Source organism: Ranitomeya imitator, chromosome 2 (assembly GCF_032444005.1).
Source record: "Ranitomeya imitator isolate aRanImi1 chromosome 2, aRanImi1.pri, whole genome shotgun sequence".
Taxonomy (NCBI): domain Eukaryota; kingdom Metazoa; phylum Chordata; class Amphibia; order Anura; family Dendrobatidae; genus Ranitomeya; species Ranitomeya imitator.
The window spans coordinates 104694251-104719196 of NC_091283.1; the positions used below are offsets into that span (position 1 = coordinate 104694251).

Here is a 24946-nt window from a genome sequence, read left to right on the forward strand (position 1 = left end):
AAACTACGTCCGTAAAACTCGCAAAAAATACGGCACAATTATTCTCTATGTCCCTGCTCCTATCTGCCGTATTAAACTGATCCGTATTATACGGCTTTCTACGGCCGTAGAAAATCGCAGCATGCTGCGTTTGTCACCGTATTGCGCAAATAAAACGTCAATGAAAGTCTATGGAAGCCCCAAAAATACGGATTCCACACGGACCAGCAGTGTGACTTGCGAGGAATACGCAGCGGTGTTAGAGAGAAAAGCCGGTAATTGAATTACCGGCTTTTGCTTTCTCCTTCCTAAACCCGACATGATATGAGACATGGTTTACATACAGTAAACCATCTCATATCACCATTTTTTTTTGCATATTCCACACTACTAATGTTAGTAGTGTGTATGTGCAAAATTTGGCCGTTCTAGCTAGTAAAATAAGGGGTTAAATGGCGGAAAAAATTGGCGTGGGCTTCCACACAATTTTCTCCGCCAGAGTAGTAAAGCCAGTGACTGAGGGCAGATATTAATAGCCTGGAGAGGGTCCACGGTTATTGGCCCCCCTGGCTAAAAACATCTGCCCCCAGCCACCCCAGAAAAGGCACATCTGGAAGATGCGCCTATTCTGGCACTTGGCCACTCTCTTCCCATTCCCGTGTAGCGGTGGGATATGGGGTAATGAAGGGTTAATGTCACCTTGCTATTGTAAGGGGACATTAAGCCAAATTAATAATGGAGAGGCGTCAATTATGACACCTGTCCATTATTAATCCAATACTAGTAAAGGGTTAAATAAAAACACACACACACATTATTAAAAATTAATTTATTGAAAAAATCACAAAGGCTGTTGTATTAATTTATTCTACTCTCAATCCACTCACTGAAGACCCTCGATCTGTAAATTAAAAAAAAATAATAAACCAACAATATACATACCTTCCGAGGATCTGTAAGGTCCAACGATGTAGATCCATCTGAAGGGGTTAAAATATTTTGCAGACACGAGCTCCGCTAATGCAGGCTGCTCATTTCTGCAAAACCCCAGTGAATGAAGGTAAATATAGATCAATGATCTATATTTAGCTTCATTTGTGAGGCGCCCTCTGCTGGCTGTCCTCATATGAACTCGAGCCAGGGAGCTTTCTAGGAAAGTTCCCACGATCTAGGAACAGCCAGCAGAGGGCGCCTCACCGCAAATGAAGCTAAATATAGCTCATTGATCTATATTTACCTTCATTCGCTGGGGTTTTGCAGAAATGAGCAGCCTGCATTAGCGGAGCTCGTGTCTGCAAAATATTTTAACCCCTTCAGATGGATCTACATCGTTGGACCTTACAGATCCTCGGAAGGTATGTATATTGTTGGTTTATTATTTTTTTTTAATTTACAGATCGAGGGTCTTCAGTGAGTGGATTGAATTTTTAATAATGTGTGTGTGTTTTTATTTAACCCTTTACTAGTATTGGATTAATAATGGATAGGTGTGATAATTGATGCCTCTCCATTATTAATTAGGCATAATGTCACCTTACAATAGCAAGGTGACATTAACCCTTCATTACCCCATATCCCACCGCTACACGGGAATGGGAAGAGAGTGGCCAAGTGCCAGAATCGGCGCATTTTACAGATGTGCCTGTTCTGGGGTGGCTGGGGGCAGATATTTTTAGCCAGGGGGGGGGAGCAATAACCGTGGACCCTCTCCAGGCTATTAATATCTGCCCTCAGTCACTGGCTTTACTACTCTGGCGGAGAAAATTGCGTGGGAGCCCACGCCAATTTTTTCCGCCATTTAACCCTTTATTTTACTAGCTAGAACGGCCAAATTTTGCATATATACACTACTAACATTAGTAGTGTGGAATATGCACAAAAAATGGGGATATGAGATGGTTTACTGTATGTAACCATGTCTCATATCATGTCGGGTTTTAGGAAGGAGAAAGCAAAAGCCGGTAATTGAATTACCAGCTTTCTGCTATCTCGCGCTGTATGAAGCAATAATATATATACATATATGTGTCTACTGACATATATATGTATATAGAGAGACAGTATATATGTTTTTTTTTTTAACACATGGATCCCTTGTATAGCCGTATGTTGGTTTTGCAAGCCTGCGCTAAAAACACGCAGTACGGATGCCATACGGATTACATACGGAGGATGCCATGCGCAAAAAACGGTGACACACCCTGCCTACGGAGGAGCTACGGACCACTATTTTCGGGACTTTTCAGCGTATTACGGCCGTAATATACGGACCGTATTTTCATACGCTGAGTGTGACGCCGGCCTTAGAGGAAAAGTATAATAGAAACATATGCTCCACTTCTGCATTTATCACCCACTCCTGGTTTTGGCTACAAATACTGAGGTAAAATACTGACCAAATACTGATAGTGTGACCGCAGCCTAACACTGACAAAATAATCAGACTGAATTAATTGAAACTGGATGAAAACCTACATTTTTCACAAGAGATCAGGGATAAGATTTTGCTACCAATCAGAAGAGAGAAAAATCTGATCCCAAATCTGCATCCACTCAGACGTGTGTGAGCCAAGCCTTTATGGCAACCTTTGTAGCACAGTGAGTGCAGGGGACTGCAGTGGCGGTGTAGCCTCCGTCCCCAGCTGACGTTTTCTTTCCCCTTCAGAAATGAGGCCATGACGGCAGCTCTCACTTCCAGCGTCTTCTGTGCGGTAACGGTTACGTGACAGACGAGATCCGCTCATGGCGCCGCCCGCTCCCTCCGCACTGACTCCTCCCAGCTGTCACTCTCCTCTGGCCCCGCCCCTGTAGTGGCGCACAGGGGGCGCGTCCACTGTGATAGCTGACAAGCATCTCGTCCAATGGGGAGCGCTGAGTCTGTCCGTCCTCCACTGTGAACCAATGAGAGCTTAACAGGGGCGGAGCCTGCGCTGTGCTAAGGTGACCTACGCTGCGCTCTCCCCGGTGGTGCCATTTGCGAGCTGACCGGTCCTGCTGCAGCCATGTCTCTGTCTACCAAGCTCACCCTGGATAAGGTGGATGTGAAGGGCAAGCGGGTGGTGATGAGGTGAGCTGCGGGCTGCGGCGGCTGCCGGTGCGGCGGTGTGATGGCTCAGGGATACCGGCACTGCTGCTGTGGGTGTGACCGCCATCCCTGATATGAGGCCCCGCGCCCACACCTCCTGCACCCGGAGGAGACTTACATCTACTTATTGTAAGGACCTGTCCACAGGTGCCTGATTGTGGTGGTCTCTGGCCTGGGGGGATCCCTGCTCCCTTCTGGGGGCAGCACTTGGTACATGTTGGCTGTAGAGGAGGGGACAGGGTGTGCAGCCCCCACATGTGCAGCACGTCCTCATGCTTCATTGCTGCTGGCTGCTCCACAGTGTGTCAGTCATTCATCTGCTATAGGTTCTGTTCACATCTGCAGTTATTTATGCCGCTTAATAAGAGCAGAACACAGGCAGCCGTTTTAGGGCCACTTAAGAGCTAATTAACCAACAAATCATGTGCCCACTGCCCGGCATAGGTAGATCTGGTGTGAGTAGGTGTGTCTGATGTGGGTAGGTGTACCCGCTGCCTGGCGTGGGTAGATCTGGTGTAGGTAGGTGTGCTCGCTGTGGGTAGGTGTGCCCGCTGCCTGGCGTGGGTAGGTGTGCCCGCTGCCTGGCATGGGTAGGTGTGCCCGCTGCCTGGCATGGGTAGGTGTGCCCGCTGCCTGGCATGGGTAGGTGTGCCCGCTGCCTGGCGTGGGTAGATCTGGTGTAGGTAGGTGTTCGATGTGGATAGGTGTGCCCGCTGCCTGGCGTGGGTAGATCTGGTGTGAGTGGGTGTGTCCGATGTGGGTAGGTGTGCCCGCTGCCTGGTGTGGGTAGGTGTGCTCGCTGCCTGGCGTGGGTAGATCTGGTGTGGGTAGGTGTGTCTGATGTGGGTAGGTGTGCCCGCTGCCTGGCGTGGGTAGATCTCGTGTGGGTAGGTGTGCTCGCTGCCTGGCATGGGTAGATCTGGTGTGGGTAGGTGTGCCCGATGTGGGGTAGGTGTACCCGCTGCCTGGCGTGGGTAGATCTGGTGTGGGTAGGTGTGCCCGATGTGGGGTAGGTGTACCCGCTGCCTGGAGTGGGTAGATCTGGTGTGGGTAGATGTGCCTGGTGTGGGTAGGTGTGCCCGATGTGGGGTAGGTGTACCCGCTGCCTGGCGTGGGTAGATCTGGTGTGGGTAGGTGTGCCTGGCGTGGGTAGGTGTGCCCGCTGCCTGGCGTGGGTAGATCTAGTGTGGGTAGGTGTGCCTGGTGTGGGTAGGTCAGCCCGCTGCCTGGTGTGGGTAGGCATGCTGTCTGCCCGCTGCCTGGCGAGGGTAGATCTTGTGTGGGTAGGCCTGCTGTGCGTCCACTGCCTGGCGTGGATAGGCCTGCCATCTGCCTGTGGTCACATTCCAGCTGTGGGTCTCCCTGGCAAGAATTCCACAGCATCATGGCCATGTATGAGGCTGCCAAGTTTGGGTCGGGAGACCTGCATCCAGTACATGCTTGGACCCATGGGCGGATCAATCCTGCCAACGTTCAAAGTGCAACTAATCCAAAGAGAGATGGAAGAGTTGAGGGCATCCGTGTCGGGGGGTCACTTGGGTGTATGACCCCACCAATGATTTCCACTCTACCACTTTTGTCGTCTCAGTCATCATTTGGGGTCTCCAAATCCTTTTGTCAAGTTACTTGTACCCAAGGAAAGAAATGGAAAATTCAGATAATTACGTCGGCGCTCACTTGGTGTGGTAGAACTCCAGTACATCTTCCAGGCTCGGGACATCCGCTCTGCTCTGCAGGTTCCTCCTGCTCCATATGATGGAGGTCTGTGGTCCTGCTCAGGGCTGAAGCTGGCCATCCATAGTGATGTCTTAGTGTGGCCCATCACACATGGAGGAGGAAGGCGGCATCATTGTTCTCTGTCGTCCTTGAATGAAGGTTGTTGGAGAGGTGAAACCATCTCCTGGGACCTCGCTGTTACCGGCATTGCTGCATCCGGGTAGAAAGCCAGCGGGGAAATCCATAATCTGTGTGAAGGCTCCAATTAAGTTCTGCTTCAGACCAATACCCGGGAGGTTTCTGCCAGTATCACTAACTGCTTAGTTTCCCTGTGTCGGTGGGGTATTGGGGAGCTGGTCCTGGGTTGGTTTCTGGCCTCCCAGTTGCTTTCCCATGAGACCATTATCCGTTATCTAGGGTGTATTAGTGGGGTCTGCAGATGGATCACATAGGATCTATATTGAAATGGTTAATACCAGGGACTGATGATGAATGAAGGCGTCATTTGTCTCTTTATTCCCATAGTCAAACAGGTGAACCCGACCCCATCAAGAAGGGCACGAGAACTGGCTGCGAAGACTAAAATAGCGCAGTGCAGGCGACAGGAGGGGCAACTGAGGCCTGGTTTAACCCATGGAATGCTGCACCTAAAACAGGAACCCCATTATTTACTTTATTTTTTTTTAAACGGACTGATAGACTTTAATAACACGGATCAATGATTCTTAGGTCTGTGATTTTTGCATGGATCACTTGGTCTGCAAAAGATCATGGACATGTGAACAGCCCCATAGACTGTACTAGGTGTTAGGACCATCTGTGAAAAACATGGATAATACTGGTACGTGAGTATGTGTGAATGAGCCCTTATTATCACATCAGTGTTTATAAGCCAAAGCACATGAATTAGTGATGAGCAAGCGTGCTCAGTTAAGGTGTTATCTGAGCATGCTCGTCTCCTAATCTAGTATTTTTGGCATGCTCGAAAAATATGTTCAAGTCCCTGCAGCATCATGTCTCGTGTCCATTCAACAGCTGCAACACATGCAAGAATTGTCTAACAGATAGTCAGTCCCTGCATGTGTTGCGGCAGTTGAACGGCCACCAAACATGCAGCCGCGGGGACTCGAGTGTTTTTTTTTTTTTTCCGAGCACGCTATCTACTAGATCAGGACACAAGCATGCTCAGATAACACCCTAACTGAGCACACTCGCTGATCACTACTAGGAATCTTTCAATTATTGGTTTTCTGTCGTGTCCACTCTTGGTTCTGTCTTACAAGTACCGTACTAATAATAATGTACTGACGTGTGAATAAGGTCTCGGGGAAACATTCTTCCAAAACCTCCTCTATCTTAATGGTAGGTTTACATGAGCGTATTTACAAAAAAAAACGCCCCAACTTTTCTGGTTGATTTGCACCGCCACCATCAAATCTTGTGCTGAACCAGATTACCTGGGATCTTGTAGGACATTGCTACCTGGCATTTTCCTTGATGTGTCTCTTTAATAAAGAGAACGTTTTTTTTTTTTTTTTGTTTTTTTCCGTAGGTGTGCTATCTGTTATTTTTGCAGATAGATCACAGACCCGTTCCAATCTATTTCCCTATTCACATGTCCTTTCTTTTCACTCCATTTACAAAAAAAAACAAAAAAAAAAACACATCCATGATCTGGAGCGAACTTGCTGTTACAGCTTAATGTCTTCATGGGGAAGAAAGAGCAGCACGCATCATCCATGACCTACTCATTATTATTATTATTAATATTAATATTATTTAATATTATTATTCATACTCTACTGGTTAATGGGCAGGAGAAGCCTGGGTATTTCGTTATCCTGGTAACTGTTATCAGTGGGGTTTCCCCCCCACTCGGATAGGAGTTTTTTTTTTTTTTTCTTCTATACAGGACAAGTTTTAAAAAAACAAAAACCAAACTTCTTCCTGCTGTCCCTAAACTATTGCCCACAGGCACCACTGTATGTGACAGACTCCGTTCCTGCAGGGCATCTGTCTGTTCAGGCTCGTCTTGGGCAAATGGCCAATGTAAGTAGTAATGTCTGTCACCTGGAAGGAGCGTGCCCCGGGTGCTCGACGCGCGTCGGTTACCTGTGTTGTTGTGGCTCATTCTGTATGCAACTTGTCCTGCGAACAAAAGGCACAGGATGGGTTTCGTTCCAAGGTAACCTAGTAATCGGACCCTTTTTTTTTTTTTTTTTTTTCTTGCTGTAACTTCAAAAAGGGCCAACTTCCGTTCTAGGAGCTGAGTCAGTGCGCAGCATGCTGAACAGTAATTAACTCTTTAATCTTTCACAAGCCTGGGCAAGTATAACATCCTACTATAGGCCACTATTTATATTTTATGGGTCTTTCTCTGGACGTTCACAGAATGTGGGAAGAGGGCGGATTTAAAAGGGATCTGTCAGTAGGAGCACCCCTCCTAAGCCGTCTACATGGGGGTGCAGGTCACAGGAAGATGGATAAAAATGATACTTTGATATCTAATGTCTTATTCCAGAGAAATCCACAGTTTTCTTATAAGTAAATGAGCTGTTCAGGACTAATCTGTGTTCATAACTTATTTATAAGGGGCTGTCTGGCTTTAAGCTACATTTGGAGCTGTGTGTGATTATACCTGACGCCTCTGCAGGTTCCTCTCCGCTTCCATCTCAGGCAGACCGGGCAGTAATGCAGCAGAGCTGTGAGAGCTGCAGCAAATGTTTGTAATGCGTCAGTTCCGTTCCCGCTGTAGCATATATGGCTGTCAGGTGCCTTTTAAGACTGATGTAAAGTAGCACATGGTTGTAAAGTGTAAACACTGTACCCGGTCTGTGCTATTAATTTATTTTTCATTTTCTTCCTCTAGGGTTGACTTCAATGTTCCAATGAAAAATAACCAGATTACTAACAACCAAAGGTAAGTGATGCTCCAGCATCTCAGATCTTCTTTCTTCCTTGTGTGTTCAGTGGAAACGTTATGAGCCCATGTTTCTCCAGACTTCCTGTAATTCTATAGGAGATCAAGCCCCCGTGTTCTCCTGAATCTCCGGTGTGCACTCGTAAGCCGGCATAATGGAGGTCTCTGCTAATGTTATGGCTAAGAACATGAAGACTTTCTTGAATCGGACTCGTTCTGCAGACCTGCCATAACTGAGGCCCTCTGGTTCTGGGCGATCTGTTCTGCACAGAATACTTTCGTGTCCGTCTTGTTTATTACCATTTAAGTATTGTAGTAGCTGATGTCGGACATTTTTCTGGCTTTCTAAACTGCTGTGTGTCCCTGATCTCCAGGATTAAGGCCGCTGTCCCCAGTATCCAGCACTGCTTGGATCATGGTGCTAAATCCGTCGTCCTCATGAGCCACCTTGGCCGGCCGGATGGCGTCCCCATGCCTGACAAGTACTCCCTGGCACCAGTAGCTGTGGAACTGAAGTCTCTTATGAAGAGGTAATGACTTGTTCCATGTATTTTCCAGCCCTCAGTCCTTTAATAAAGCGCCTTTTTTTGTTTTCTGCCTATTTTCACTCCTCCATATGTACAAGTGATCACGGACTCTAGATCTAGGTGATTGTATTCTACATATAGTAGCAGGTTTGTCCATTATTTTCGCATCAGTCCGGGTGCAGCTTTGGACTAGAGCTACCTGGCGACTTTGGCCGCGCAACATTGGTTGCTGCTAAAATCCCAGCTAATGATGGTGACTGCTTTTTGCCTTGACATCCCGCACGTCTTTAGGCTACTGTTGTCGCTATCATTTGTGATTTACCAGCGCAGCGGTGCTATCGCGGTCATACGCGCCCACAGCCACCATATAGCAGTGCTCAGCTATCCCTGGTCCCATTGAGAATGGATAAAGCACAGCTGCACATCATCAACCTTCAATCCATTCTGATAATTTCCAGCAGAATCATCTCATTTATTACTTGTTGTTCTATACATTCATTGTACAGAGATGTGGTGTTCCTGAAGGACTGTGTGGGAGCAGAAGTGGAGGCTGCGTGTGCTGATCCGGCCCCCGGGACTGTGCTTCTTCTGGAGAACTTGAGGTTCCATGTTGAGGAAGAGGGAAAAGGCAAAGACGCTGCAGGGAACAAGGTGAGAACCCTCAGACTGCTTCTAGCCGATCGTCCTGCACCAACCTGAGAGAACAGCCGCTGGCATTAGTCTGCTCTCGATACTGAATGTGGGGTCCGGAGATGATTAAACCTGTCTGCCGGGCTCATGACATTTTACTGAAGGTCAAGTCAAGCGTCTCTTAGACCTTTTCTATTTTTAACACGGCTGACCCGATGTAACATACTGTCCTTGAGTATTTCCCCTACTGTACGGCTGGATGAATGCTGACCTATGCTGCTGTGACCTTTACTGGCTGAAATGGGAGAACCAGTATGTGAACTGGTAGAGCGTTCCCTTGTGCACGATACGTGGAGGCCCAGATGGTTCTATTTTCTGATTAGCTAATGTTCTATTACATCTGAGGAGCAGTAGGACTAATGTAATGCATCCAGTCTAACTAGCCGCTTGTGAAGTCAAATTCTACATTTTCTTAAAGTAACACCTAATAGGAGGTGAGAGGTAGAAAAATACCATAAAATGGTAAGAAAAAAATGAAAGAAAAAAAAAAGTAACACCTAATTATATCCCTTATAAGGCCATGAAGAAAAACCTTATGAAAACCAACAACAAACCTTCACACAAGGCCAAATTATAATAAAAAAATATCTTTATTGAAATACATATAACCATTAAAAACAAAGCGGGTACCACAAGTACAAGAGAAAAATGGTGGGACACCCACGGAGAAAAGCACCTTAAGACCAGGTATACCACAAAATGTAATATGTACAAAATATTAGAAAATGTTACCAAAAAGTAAGTTTTACACTGTTATGCGCATCATATCAGACACTGCATACAAGATAATCTACTATATAATTGTCTAAGGGGTACTTCCATCTGTCTGTCCTTCTGTCACGGTTATTCATTCGCTGATTGGTCTCGGCAGCTGCCTGTCATGACTGCCGCGACCAATCAGCGACGGGCACAGTCTGGAAGAAAATGGCCGCTCCTTACTCCCCTCCGGTCACCGCTAACACAGGGTTAATGCCGGCGGTAACGGACCGCGTTACTCCGCGGGTAACGCACTCCGTTACCGCCGCTATTAACCCTGTGTCCCCAACTTTTTACTATTGACTCTGCCTATGCAGCATCAATAGTAAAAAAATGTAATGTTAAAAATAATAAAAAAAAATAAATAAACCTGCTATACTCACCCACCGTAGTCCGCTGAGCCGCTCCCGCCGGCCGCCATCTTCCGCTGCAGTTTCCGGTGGCAAAGATGGTATGGCAGAAGGACCTGCCATGACGTCACGGTCATGTGACCGCGACGTCATTACAGGTCCTGCGCTCTGATACCAACCCTGGGACCGCAAGCTGCCGTGGACTACAAGGGGCCTTCGGAAAGGTGAGTATATGTTCATTTTTTATTTTGTCACTTGTGACAAACCTGGCTGACCGATATACTACTTCGCTGAGCAATATACTACGTGGCTGGGCAATATACTACGTGGACATGCATATTCTAGAATACCCGATGCGTTAGAATCGGACCACCATCTAGTCTACTATATAATTGTCTAAGGGTCACTTCCGTCTGTCTGTCTTTCTTTCTGTCACGGATATTCATTGGTCGCAGCCTCTGTCATGGAAATCCAAGTCGCTGATTGGTCGTGGCAAAACGCCCACGACCATTGCCATGACCAATCAGCGACGGGTGCAGTCCGGCGGCAACATAGCCGCTCTTTCCTCCCCACAGTCAGTGCCCGCTCCATACTCCCCTCCAGTCAGCCCTCACACGGTTAATGCTAGTGTTACCGGACCGCGGTGTAACGCACTCTGGTTACGCAGCTATTAACCCTGTGTGACCAACTTTTTACTATTGATGATGCGTGTGCAGCATCAATAGTAAAAAGATCTACTGTTACAAATAATAATAATAATTAAAAAAAAAACGTTATTCTCACCCTCCGATGTGTTGTCCTTTCCTCGGCAGTGCAAGCAGCAGGTTCCGTTGCTAAGGATGCTATGCGAGAAGGACCTGCCATGACGTCACGGTCATGTGACCGCGACGTCATCACAGGTCCTGCGCTCATACCAAACATGGGACCGGAAGCTGCCGCGTGCACCACACACAGGCGCCAGGATTACAAGGGCCCTTCAGAAGGTATGTTTTTTATTTTTTAACCTGTTACATACGTGGCTGGGCAATATACTACGTGGACATGCACATTCTAGAATACCCGATGCGTTAGAATTGGGCCACCATCTAGTATACAAAATAGTTCACCTTCCGTATGCAAAAAAGGACACATAAATAATAAAAATGTAAAAAATGTATAAGTAATACAATATTAGTGTGAATACATAGGTACAAATATATCTAGAACAAGAATATGTCCATATTTGCACAATGGAGGCAAAAAAAATCAAATGACAGTGTAAACACCGGTAAGACATAGGTATGCAAAGATAAATTAATATAAATAAGGCATAGTTACCAAGGAGGCACACCCGGGGAACCCACCACACCCAATGCGCGTTTCGCACTGAAATGCTTCGTCCAGGGGTCAAATGCGCAGTGCGCCTGCAACACTGCCTGTCAGATCGCTGATCTGACACTATAACATGGGGCAATGTTATAAAGTAAAAAAAATATATATATATTTACATATGTAAACAAAATAAAAAAAATTCCTAAATATTGAAAAAAAAAAAAATATTCCACTAAATACATTTCTTTATCTAAATAATAAAAAAGCAATAAAAGTACACATATTTAGTATCGCCGTGTCCGTAATGACCTGACCTATAAAACTGTCCCACTAGTTAACCCCTTCAGTGATCACCGTAAAAAAAGGCAAAAAAAGTTTTCATACCGCCGATCAAAAAGTGGAATAACACGCGATAAAAAAGACGGATTTAAATAAACATTGTACCGCTGAAAACGTCATCTTGTCCCGCAAAAAACGAGCCACCATACAGCATCAGCAAAAAAATTTATAGTCCTCAGAATAAAGCGATGCAAAAATAATTATTTTTTATATAAATTAGATTTTATCGTATAAAAGCTCCAAAACATAAAAAAAAAGATATAAATGAGGTATCGCTGTAATCGTACTGACCCGAAGAATAAAACCACTTTGTCAATTTTATCAAACGTGTAACGGTATAAACGCCTCCCCCCCCCCCCCCCCCCCCCCCCAAAGAAAGAAATTCACAAATTGCTGGTTTTTGTTCATTCTGCCTCACAAAAATCGGAATAAAAAGCGATCAAAAAATGTCAAGTGCCCGAAAATGTTACCAATAAAAACGTCAACTCGTCCCACAAAAAACAAGACCTCACATGACTCTGGACCAAAATATGGCAAAATTATAGCTCTCAAAATGTGGAGACGCAAAAACTATTTTTTGCAATAAAAATCGTCTTTTAGTGTGTGACGGCTGCCAATCATAAAAATCCGCTTCATCACCCACTTAGTTAGGGGAAAAATAATACAATTTAAAAAATGTATTTATTTCCGTTTTCCCATTAGGGTTTGGGCTACAGTTAGGGTTGGGGCTAAGGTTAGGGTTTGGATTACATTTACGTTTGGGATTAGGGTTAAGGGTGTATTGGAGTTAGGGGTGTGGTTAGGGTTGGGATTAGGGTTAGGGGTGTGTTTGGATTAGGGCTATAACATTAATAGTTTCCGGAAGAAGCGAGGTGCAAAACGTGCGTTGGGGTGAGGTGGAACGCTGTGTTGCAGCCTGCAGGTAGATATGGCTTCACATGTGGTTTATATATGCTATTAATGTTATATTCTGGGCATGCTTAGGCAGCTTAAAAGTTACGGAACCAAATATGTTGCTGTAAATACCACTACCATGCTTAATGATGTACTGCACATAGCCTCCACCTTATGTTGGGGTGCTTGGGCTACTTTTTAGCATGTTATTTTGTTTCCAATAAAGCCTTTTTGTATAATGCTCTGGATCTCTTCGTTATGGTTACCCTTTGGGCAACCAGGTGTTGTTTAAAGTTCCTTAGGGGGTCTACTTTCCAAAATGGTGTCACTTGTGGGGGGTTTCGCTGTTTAGGCACATCAGGGGCTCTCCAGACGCGACATGGCGTCCCATCTCAATTCCTGTCAATTTTGCATTGAAAAGTCAAACGGCGCTCCTTCCCTTCTGAGCTCTGCCATGTGCCCAAACAGTGGTTTACCCCCACATATGGGGTATCGGCGTACTCAGAACAAACTGTACAACAACTTTTGTGGTCCATTTTCTCCTGTTACCCTTGGTAAAATAAAACAAATTGGAGCTAAAGTAAAATTTTTTTTTTGTGAAATAAAGTTAAATGTTCGTTTTTTTTTTTTTTAAACATTACAAAAATTCCTGCGAAATACCTGAAGGGTTAGTAAACTTCTTGAATGTGGTTTTGAGCACCTGGAGGTGTGCTGTTTTTTAGAATGATGTCACACTTGGGTATTTTCTATTACATAGATCCCTCAAAGTGACTTCAAATGTGATGTGGTCCCTAAAAAAAAATAAATAAATAAATTAAAAAAAAAAATGGTGTTGTAAAAATGAGAAATTGCTGGTCAACTTTTAACCCTTATAACTACCTAACAATAAAAAAAATTGGTTTCAGAATTGTGCTGATGTAAAGTAGACATGTGGGAAATGTTACTTATGAAGTATTTTGTGTGACATATCTCTGTGATTTAAGGGCATAAAGATTCAAAGTTGGAAAATTGCGAAAATTTTCGCCAAATTTCCGTTTTTTCACAAATAAACGAAGGTAATATCAAAGAAATTTTTACCATTGACATGAAGTGGAATATGTCACGAGAAAACAATGTTAGAATCACCAGGATCCATTGAAGCGTTCCAGAGTTATAACCTCATAAAGGGACAGTGGTCAGAATTGTAAAAATTGGCCCGGTCATTAACTTGTAAACCAGTCTTGGGGGTAAAGGGGTTAATGACACTTTCTCTTGTTTAGACCCACAGAAGAAGCCCAAACTTCTGCTCTGGATTCTTGAGGATAAATAATCTTCAATGTTTGAATATACACCAATACAACCTGTAAACCTTAAATTTGGCATTCAGTATCCTTCAACACTTATGGCCAATGACCAAAGACCTATTATTTATTTTCAGTTTTTGTGGGCATTTACTATTACAGTCACTTCCATTCTTGCTTTCAGACCAAGGCAGATCCTGCAAAAGTGGAAGCTTTCAGGGCATCTCTGTCCAAGCTTGGAGATGTCTACGTCAATGATGCTTTTGGGACTGCACACAGAGCCCACAGGTAATGACCGATTCCAGGTATCTTAGTGCTGGTGATGTGCAGTTTTCAGCTGCAGAAAAAAATCTCCGTAAATTGATTCCTTCCTCTGTGTCTGTATCAATCTCCTGAGAACCTGCCTAGTAGCAGGAGAGCCGGTAGGGAATTACATACTGACGCTTCAAGACAGCAAAGTGCGTATGTGTCTGATCTCGGGGAGTTTGTGATGCTTTTATTTGATATAATGTAAGCAGCATTTCATCTTGCAAACCTGGAGATCACAGATCTCCTGCAACTACAAAGCATTTGGGACAGTATTATTGATCCAGTGTTTTTTCTTTCCAAGTGATCTGTGCAGTTATTCATTTTTTTTTTTTTTTTTTTTTTTTTTCTTCTTCTTCTTCTCCTGGCCGGATTTTTGAAGTTTTTCTTACATAACACTTCTGCAAGCAATGTGGTCTGGGTTGTGGAGGCGGAAGTTCTCCATTTTCCAATTTGTAGATGGGTTGGATGCTCTCGTTGGCAGATGCAATATTCCAAATATTACCCTTTCTATTTCAATTGAAGACCTTCTCTGCGGTGAGAAACTTCATAGCTTTCTTCAGGTTTTTTGAATATTTACCATTTCACCCTATGATATAATCTAAAGGCTTCCATAAAGTCAGCGGACTTTGCCGATACCTATGAGATCGACCAAAAGTCTGTGTATTGGGGCTTCCCGACACTCCCCTGACCAGTGATATCGGGTGAGAAGGATCCGACATGTTGGCTTTCCGATGGCCCGTCCTATTATTCTTCCAGTAGAAAAGCCACAATCCGAAGAGTCTGGCCTCTCTTCTCATAGAGAACACAGGCGCTGAGCCAGCATCATGGAGCTTTTAAATTAGAGGAAAAAAAAAAAGTATATTCTTTGGGTGGGGTGAGTCGGAAGAGATGCTGTCAGTTAAATTATCTGGTCGCAAGCTATTTAATTGGGGGACCATAAGTTTGGGACCGAAGGGTCCAGGTTCTAATTATGGCTTTATACTGTATGAATTGCATTTAAAGGAGTTCTGTAATTTTCCTGTTGGTCATTGATACTTGGGTACTGGTCCAGGCAGCCATAAGGGGTCTCATCTCCACATGTCCTCTTTTTATCCTTGTTCTGTGTCCCCTACTTCTAGTAATCAGAGCCCCAGTGGTCAGACACCAACTGATCTCATAACCAGTAAATGTTACACTTTAAAGAGTTAGTTTATATGATCAAATTTGGGTCCTGCACATGACACTACAGTATAGGTAAACCTGGTGTGCTAGTGTACAGCGGGCACGGTGTGTGGCAACACTGCCTGCAGCAATCTGCATACTAACATGATGTTTCTACCCCTCTTAGCTCCATGGTAGGAGTTAATCTGCCCCAGAGAGCCGCTGGGTTCCTAATGAAGAAAGAACTTGACTATTTCGCCAAGGCTTTGGAGAGCCCAGAAAGACCATTCCTTGCCATCCTTGGAGGGTAAGCATTAATTAACAATATTGTGCTTTTTTTATATACCTGGTAATATCCTCTCCAGCTCTGGTGGTCACCACCAGTGATTACTTGGCCTGCAGTGATGACATCCTGTACATACTTGTGACAGCTGAAACTATTCATTGGCCTTCTGGCCATATTGCACATGTCAGGCGGCTCCCTGGCTTCAGGGATCACAACCGTGCATGGCACACCATCGCTGCAGCAAAGTAAGACCGGTAGGGACCCCCAGACTGGCCACGCAGGTGCTATGGGAGACATGTTTAAATGTGATCAGACTGCAGCTGTTGTGCCAATCCTGGACAAATCCTTAGTGTCTGGAACGCAGCATTTTATATTGCTTGTTCTTTTCCCTATAGACACTTTGATACAATAATTGAGGTTTGTGTGTAATGACCAAGTCTGTTAGTTGTACTCCTGACCCACAGCAAACATTTCTGTACAAAGTGAATAACGTTGTGTTAAAAGGGAACTTGTCACCTCCAAAATCAAAGGTGAGCTAAGCCCACCGGCATCAGGGGCTTATCTACAGCATTCTGGAATGCTGTAGATAAGCCCCAGATGTATCCTGAAAGATGAGAAAAAGAGGTTAGATTATACTCGGGCGGGCGGGCGGTCCGATTAGCGTCGCAGTCCAGGGCCTCCCATCTTCATATGATGACGTCCTCTTCTTGTAGTCACGCTGCGGCTCCGGCACAGGTGTTTAGGGCAGAGCAATGTACTGCAGTACGTAGGGAAAGGTCAGAGAGGCCCAGCACCTGCGCATTGCAGTACTTTGCTCTGCCCTCAACAGGACAGACAAAGTACGCCTACGCTGGAGCCGCAGCGTGAAGACAAGAAGAGGACGTCATCCTATGAAGATGGGAGGTGCTGGACGGACCAGACCGCGCTCGGGTGAGTATAATCTAACCTCTTTTTCTCCTCTTTCAGGATATATCGGGGGCTTATTTACAGCATTCCAGAATGCTGTAGATAAGCCCCTGATGCCGGTGGACTTAGTTCATCTTCGATTTTGGGGGTGACCGGTCTCTTAAAAAAAAGAAAAAAACAAAACAGCCTGGTAGTCTAACACATCCCTTATAGTGATAGTGCACAGGTTAGATCACTTACATTCGTGCTCCGACTGCTTCTATTGTGCTGACCCATTGAGGAGGAACCATAGACTTTGCCCTTTGCTGCAGGTCTCTGCTTTTTTGGAAACCGCTGAGTGTAGGCAGTGGGACGAGTGCAGAATGAGCTGCCGGAGAGGAGAGCTGTCTGCTCTTCTTGCTGCCGTCATTGCTGGTTCTCCGTAGTATTGGAGGGAACTGTGCAGAGTCTACAAAACTTCTGATTCTAGGATACTCCGCTGTTAAATCTAGAATATTTTACCTGCTTCCCAAAATACATATGCCAGGAGTGGAGAGACTCTCTGAAATAAATCTCACAATGGGTAGAAAGTCCTTAAGCTGCTGGTAAACAAAACGGCCATCGATCTGCTGGACACCACGGGCCTATTGAACCGCAGGTGCCCTCTGTAAGGTGCCATACTACCCACCATGGATGTGGAACCACTATATTCTAACATCCCACATGTAGATGGACTGGCTGCCTGCCAAATCCATGGTGAAGCCAATGTGATTCCTTCTGAGTCTGTGCAACAAATCACTACATTTATCCTGGTTCACAATTTTTTATTTTATTTTTTAATTAAAATGGAGCTGCAATGAACTGGAACCAATATGGGTAGCACCCTAGTACACCAAGCTTTTCATGGCAAAAGTGGAAAGTGACTCTCTATCATCCTGTTCCACCAAACCCTTGGCCCACTTCAGATACATTGATCACTTCTGAGTAATCTGGAGTAACTCTAAAAAAAAGAAGCAATAGAATTCCATGGAATACTCAGTGTTTCATTCCACAATAAACTGGATCGCTCCTATTCAGAAATCCACATTCTGTACACCACCATAAAAATTAAACTGTTTAATAGATGTCCCTGTATCGCAGAACTACAAGTTGTCCTAGATACTTCAGATGGGTCTGCTTCCACCCCAAACACAAAATTCGTTCATTTTCTACAGGCAGGCCATCCAACATAATCCCATCTGTTCTAGCACAACAGACACCTGATGAACACCTGACCCATTTTACAAGGACATTTTTACATCCAGGCTACCATCTCACCTATTGATGATCCTATCATTAGTGCCACCAGGCTCCTCAAGTCAGGTACATTGATTTATAGATGTTAATTATCTTGAACTTCTGGTGATGACCTACAATTCACAGCTAGAAAACCTCACCATATCCTACACAAGACTGACCGCAATATTCAAAGACCCTCTGTCCTAGGTTTAACAACGCCGGAGCTTAAAGATTCTTTCTTTCAACTTTCTTTTTATTGAAAAAAGATGTATAATACAGGAAAAAAAGAACAGGTTAAACGATACTCAGTGTCATATGAAAAATCTTATAGAAAAGAAGAGACAATCATGTATAATCACGTAAATTACATTGAACCAAGATGAAGGGCCCAAATTTAACCTTTGATCAGTGGGCCAGCTCCTTTCATTGAAGAGTATGACATGGTGGTTCGAGATTGACTCTGTTGATTAGTGTTTCATCAGCTTAAGGATAAGGAAAGGAGAGAAGAAGAGGAGAAATAAAAGGGGAGGGTAGGATTAAGGGAGGGCGAGAGTAGAGGGAGAAGAGAGCGGAGGGGGGGGGAAAGGGGGTTGATGATCCAAGGCAGGCGGGAATTTCGGAAGAGACTTCAGGGCGAGCCATCCCATACTCGATATAGCTTGGAATCAGTTAGTTCCCTGAGTTTATAGAGGTGCTTGAGAAAAAATCAGAGCTGGAGCGGTACACGGACCAGGGTCCCCAAATATTCCGGAAGGAGGTGAGAGACTCCTGAGTATTGGCTACTAATTCAGCTGTGTAATACAGTACATCTATTTTGTCTAGGGTTTGTTTTTTTGTGGGAATGAGAGTAGATTTCCAGAAGGTGGGGATTAGGTATTTTCCGGCCGCTATGATGTTACTAGCTAGCTTGGACATTGATGAATCTTTGGGCCAAAGGGGAAAGTTGAGTAGTACAGACTGGGGGTCTAGGTTTGGAGCTCGGCCTAGTACTAAAAATATAATGTCTGCTATCAGTTGCCAGTAGCGTATAATTTTTGGACAAGTCCACCAGATATGTAGTTAAGAGCCCACATCAGTACAGCATCTCCAGCATGTCTCGGGAGTGGGTGAGTGCCATAGGTGTATCTGAGAGGGGGATCGATACCACCACGATCTCACTTTATAGGAGTTTTCTTGTAACTTCACACATTGGGAAGGTCCGTGTGAATTGTTGTAAATGGAGGTGATTTGGTCTTGAGTGAACGAGATGTTGAGATCCCGCTCCCAGAGTCCTATAAATGCTCTCTTGGCAACGGCTTTCTCGGCAATCAGAATTTTGTAGAGTTTGGATAGGACCTTTTTTGGTGGGTTGTTGAGCGCAGAGTTGTTCAAAGGTTGTGATGGGGCGAAATAAATTAAGCTGGTCTTTCTTTTTATAGCAATAGTCCCTTAGTGTTTTGTAGTGAAGGAAAGTAATATTTAAATGAGGATTAGAAGTCTGGAACTCGGAGAAATTCATCACTGAGCCTTCAATGAAAAAAGCGTCTATTGGTAACGGTGGTCTGGACAGGTCCTTATGAGGTAATTTAGGGGGGATGGGTCCAGTAACGTCTTGTATTGTCAAAATTGGGGAGATAGGTGGGGTTAGTTTGGGGAACACGGTTCTCCAAATTTTAAGTACAGCTATAGTGAATTCGTTGGAAAGAAGTTGATTTAAATTGGAGTTATTATGTAGTAGTGTCATGGTTCGTAGGGGGATAGGAGCGAGGTGTTTTTCAATGGGCAGCCAAAGTTTTTCGGTGGGTTTTCTGATCCAATCAACTACTCTAGAGAGCATAGCGGCTTTATAATATTGGAAAATATCAGGGACACCCATGCCTCCCTCCGACCTCGGTAAGCCTAATGTGGTAGCATTAATTCGAGGGCGTTTATTATTCCAGACAAAGTTGATGAAGGAGTTAATTTTGGCCAGTTAGTGTTTGGGAATATAGATAGGGAGCATCTGGAAGAGATATAAGAATTTAGCTAGTATAATGCTTTTCAGCAGATTTTTTCTTCCCATCGAGGATAGGAAGGGGGCTTTCCAGGAGTTGACCGTGAGGGTAGCCTGCTTTAGTAAGGGTGCAATATTGAGCTCCAAGAGCTCTCCCATTGACCTCCCAATTTTGATACCCAGATTTGTTATGAACTTGGGGGGCCATTTGAAGGGGTTAAGTTTTTTTTCAGTTTATCGATTCCGGATTTGGGAATATTAAGGCTTAATGCTTCTGACTTTGTGATGTTGATTTTGTAATTGGATAGTTCCCCATAACGCTCTATTGTATGGACAAAGGCAGGGATACCCCTCGCAGGATCAGACAGTACCACCAGAAGATCATCCGCAAATGCTGCAGACTTGTGATGGAAGCCGCCAACTTGGATCCCTTTAATATCTACTTTTTGTTGAATGCTTTGGATTAGAGGCTCCATAACTAGCACATATAGAATCGGAGAGAGAGGGCACCCCTGCCTCGTACCATTTTGAATATAGAAGGGGTCTGATAGTAAGTTATTAATTCTCAGTCGGGCTGAGGGAGTGGTATACATCTGGAAAATTGCATCTACTAACTGGGGGGGGGGGGGGAGTGAAAGGTGAGGAGAGTTTCACGTAAGAATGTCCAGTCCACCCTGTCGAAGGCCTTTTCGGCGTCTGTCCCCAATAAGACAAGAGGGATCTTGTGCATTTTTGCGTATTGTATTAGGTGTAGAATTCTGGAGGTGTTGTAATTCTGGAGGTGTTGTCCCTCCCCTCCCAGCCCGTCACAAAACCCGTTTGGTTGGGTGAAATGAGTTGTGGTAGTAGTTCCGCTAATCTCCTTGCAATAAGACTTGCATACATTTTTAGGTCAACATTAAGCAGGGAGATAGGTCTGTAGCTTCCACAACTTTCTGGGTCTTTCCCTTCTTTATGAAGAAGGGAGATATGGGCTTCAAGAGATTGGGAGGGGAAAGATTTACCACCCAGGACTGCATTGCACACATTTATTAGGTGGGGGCCCAGGATGTCAAAGAAGGAATTGTAATATATTTTGGGGAGACCGTCCGGGCCTGGGGATTTCCCCTTTGCCCTACCAGACAGGGTGGACTGAAGCTCAGAGATGTCAAAGGGTCTGAGCAGGCACTCCTGCTGGAGAGCAGAAAGTTGGGGAAGGTCTAAGGAGGATAAAAAGGCTCGGGTTTTGGTTTGCCTTTGATTTTTGTCTTCTGTTGAGTCGCTCTGGCGGAGTTGATATAGATCTTTAAAGAAGGTCAAAAATGTATCAGTGATCTGGTTATATTGTTGCGTAGTTTGACCTTCAGTAGATTTAATTTTATGAATAAAGGTTCGAGCTTGGCGTTTCTTGATCAACGAGATCATGAGTTTGGATGCTTTATCCCCATGGGCAAAAAGTTTGTTCTTCCAGGAAAGGTAATATTTGGAAGTGCGAGTGTTTAATAGATCTTTTAAAGATTGGCGTTTTTTCGTGAGTTGTGAAAGTACATCACCTGATAGTTCTTTCTTATGGCAAGCATCCAAGGCCACAATGTCATTATATAGGGCTAGGATTTCTGCTTTTTTCTGTCTATTTAAGAACGAAGCAATTGAGATGAATACACCGCGAATCGTGGCCTTATGGGCTTCCCACAATAGTGGAGGGTCAATGTCAGGGGTAGTGTTAAGTTTAAAATATTCTTGGAGCGATTCACGGATCCGTTTTTTAATGTCTTCACGTTGTAGTAGTGATTTCATTAAGCCTCCATGTCCTAGAGTTAGAGTATGGTTTATGGAATTCTAGATTAATTAGAACTATAGAGTGGTCAGAGTGGATAGCGGGAATTATATTCGTGCTTATGGTAGAATGAAGGAGGGGTCTAGAGATTAAAATGTAATCCAGGCGGTGATAGGAGTTGTGAGGGTGTGAGTAAAAAGTGTAGTCAGTATCCGTTGGGTGTAAATAGCGCCATGCGTCGATCAGTTCAAGGGAATGTAATAGTGATTTGAGACGGGCTAGATCTTTTAATGAAATGGAGCTTTTCTTGGTTGAGGTGTCTAGAATGGGTTCTAGTGCTACATTAAGGTTGCCTCCTAGTATAACTGCGCCTTCTTGGAAAGTCCGTAATTTAGTTAGGGTTTTGCGCAACCATTTTAGATGATGTTTATTAGGGGCGTATATGTTGCCTACAGTGACCATATTGCCAGCTATGAGGCCTTTGATAAAAATATACCGGCCCTTAGGATCAGATGGGCATTCCACAAGGAGGAAAGGTATATCTCTAGCGAATGCTATTGATACTCCCCTTGATCCCTTTTGAGGGGATGTGGCGTGGTACCACCTGTCAAAAAAACATTTTTCAAATGTAGAGGTTTTGTCTTTAGTAAAATGGGTCTCTTGTAGAAGTAGAATGTCATATTTAGATTTTTTTTAAAGAATTTAGAGTTTGCGACCTGGGAATTGGTGAGTTCAGTCCGTGCACGTTGTGTGAAATAATCTGGAAGGACTTACGGTTCACCACCATGATGCGTGTAGTTTAAAACAGATCAAGCAGAGGGATGGCTCGTCCCGCGGATCATGAGGAGAGAAGGGGTGTCTAGGGATGAGGGTGAATGAAAAGGAAAAACAGTTAAAATCATGAGAACATAAGAAAACAAGATGGTCAGAACATGGTAGATAGGAGGGGATAACGTTAGGCGATATAAAACTTTTCATATCTTGGGTAGGGGACATGGAGAAGGAGGTCAGAGAAGGGAGTCATATAGACAACAACATGTTGGAGTTTTTATACTCCAAAAATTGCAGCAAGAACGTTATATAAACATAAGTCTTTGCCGACCGAAGGGAACAGCAAAGAAAACAGTAAGCTCAAGAGCAAAAATTGTATGAGTTCAAAGAAGAGAACATATGTAAAAGAACAAGAAGGTAACAGAAAAATCTTCTTTCTTTCAAATTTTCTACTTTTTGCTCCTAGTCTCACTCAGTCTGGGTCATGGTCTTTGTCTCTTGGTGATGTATTCTTGGAGGAGCGGCGTTTTGAGCGTGCAGATTTTGAGGCTGAGGAATCCTGCCAGGGAGAAGGTACAGGCAGGGGCCCCAGCCTATAGGTTTCATGAACAGTCTCAAAGATAGGCGGTTGATCGAGTTGGATCTCCAGTTCCTTGCAGACCTTTTTAATATCAGCCGTAGATTTGATCACAAATTTCCGGTCCTTAGCCGATATGGAAATACCAAAGGGGAATAGGCAGCGGTATGGGTAGTGTCTCTGCTGAAGAACAGAGGTGAAGGGTTTCAGGAGACGTCTTTTATATAAAGTGGAGGCTGAGAGATCTTGAAAGATTTGGATTGGAGTTCCATCATGTGTGATCGACTGCGCCTCCCGGGCTCTTTTTAGCAACAGGTCTTTGGTTCTATAATCGAGAAAGCGGCATAGAACATCTCGTGGAGCTTCGTCAGGTTTCGGTTTGGGTCTCAAAGCTCTATGAACTCTTACTAGGTCAATCTCAACAGGGTCTGATGGGTTGAGAATTGAGCGGAAGATTTCAATGACAGTAGGAATCGGTGCATCTGGGAGGGTCGATTCCGGAACACCTTTTAGTCTGAGGTTATTTCTTCTCTCCCTATTTTCGTGGTCCTCTAGTATGTTATAAATTCGATTTATGTGCTCTTCTTGCTGCACGTGGCAGCTCAGGGAGGAGTTAGTACTATGAATTAATTCTGCTTGAGAGGTTTCTACCGCTTCTATTCTATGGCCCAGTTGGTTAAGGTCTTGTTTAATAGTTGAAAGGTCTTTGCCTATAGGACCCAGGGCTTTGCTTAGGATTCTCTTGATAAATGATCTGGTGACTTGATCTCCTCCAGCCTGATCATCTGTATCTCCGTCACTTTCAAATTCAGACTCTGTGTGAGTCTCCATATCTCTCTTGTGATTGGGGAGGATTGCCAGTAATGGCTGGGTTGTTTCGTTTTTTTAGGAATTTTTCCATATCTGCTTGGGGAGTAGCGTTAATGGATCTAGAGTTCGATTTAGTTGATTTTTGTGTGGATTTGACCATTGTAGGTGAATTGCTGCAAGTCAATGAAAATAGGGGACTCCCAAATCTCCTCCAGCTCCTCTTAGGGATAGCTACATCTTACGTTGTACAGGCAGGGGTGGGAGAAGGCAGGGTATTGTAGTAAAGCCCCGATGGGGGGTGGGATCTTTTAGAAGTTGTCAGAAAAGCGTGCCGCAGTGAGGTTTTCAGGAGGTTAAATGGCGGTGGTGGGATGGGGGTCAGTTCTGATAACAGCGGATAGCAACTGTGGAGGAGTATAGAGAACTTAAGTGACCCCATAGATGGGGCTAACTTGGGTGGAACCGCTGGATGTCAAATAGCGGCAGCTACAATGATCCGCAGCTAGTCTCCCCCAATGCCTAGATCCGAGGGATGCCCACAGTCTCCAGCTAAAACCCGGCACCCAGCTTTCTAGTGTGGAAGGACCCACCTCAGAATTGTAGATGCTTACCGTTGTCGGCTCTGCAGCAGCCGCGGCGGGTACCAGAGGTCACAGCAATCCTCCGATCAGCTCGGTGCAGGAGCCGCCAGCTAAATCAGTTGTGCCCCTTTGATTTGTGCTCCTGTCCCACCACCCTGCACGTACGGCTCTGCTGCTCGTTACACCAGGGAAAACACGAAAACTTGTAGAGCCTGAACCGGCCGGGACTATGTAGATCCCTCCGCCCGGTATCCGCGCCTCGGTTTGCGCGCTATTGCCGGAGATCCTAGGCTTGTGCCACCCTGGATCGGTTATGAGAGGGTCTCCAGAGGATAGGGTAAGTGCCCAAGGGCACCTGGTTGTGCCAAGGAAGTGGCACGCTGCTTGCTCCTGCTGTATGAGCAGCGCCGACACGAGGTATCCCTCCGCCTCACCCCTGCGCCGCTCCTCTCCCGGGTCCACGTTATCGACGACCTTGGCTCAGTGCCACTGCAAGCAGGCTGGAGGGGACTCTCCTGGGGCTGACCGTCGTCACCGTCTCCTCACCGCTCACCTCTATTAGGCGGGCTCACCTCTGCTATCGATAGCGGCGTGGACCGGATTCCAGGAGGCGCCACGGGAAGGTAGGCGGCGCCGCACGGAGGCAGCCCGGGGCACTCGGTAAGAAGGTGTGTGCCGCTGATTCCTCGCTAGGCGCCGTCACCGCGGTCAGTGTGCTGCAGCCGGGCTCCGTC

At 45.1% G+C, this 24946-nt stretch overlaps 1 protein-coding gene across 1 annotated transcript in view; it reads left to right on the forward strand.

Annotated features, from left to right (window-relative positions):
• Positions 1-2890: 2890 nt before the first annotated feature.
• The window catches only part of LOC138662019 (phosphoglycerate kinase), a 34576-nt gene continuing 12520 nt past the window's right edge, over positions 2891-24946 (forward strand). The window contains exons 1-6 of the mRNA XM_069747112.1: positions 2891-3046; positions 7650-7700; positions 8075-8230; positions 8734-8878; positions 14032-14135; positions 15484-15603. Of these exons, the coding sequence (XP_069603213.1) occupies positions 2982-3046; positions 7650-7700; positions 8075-8230; positions 8734-8878; positions 14032-14135; positions 15484-15603 (641 nt within the window). The 5' untranslated portion in view covers positions 2891-2981. The remainder of the gene's footprint in view (positions 3047-7649; positions 7701-8074; positions 8231-8733; positions 8879-14031; positions 14136-15483; positions 15604-24946) is intronic.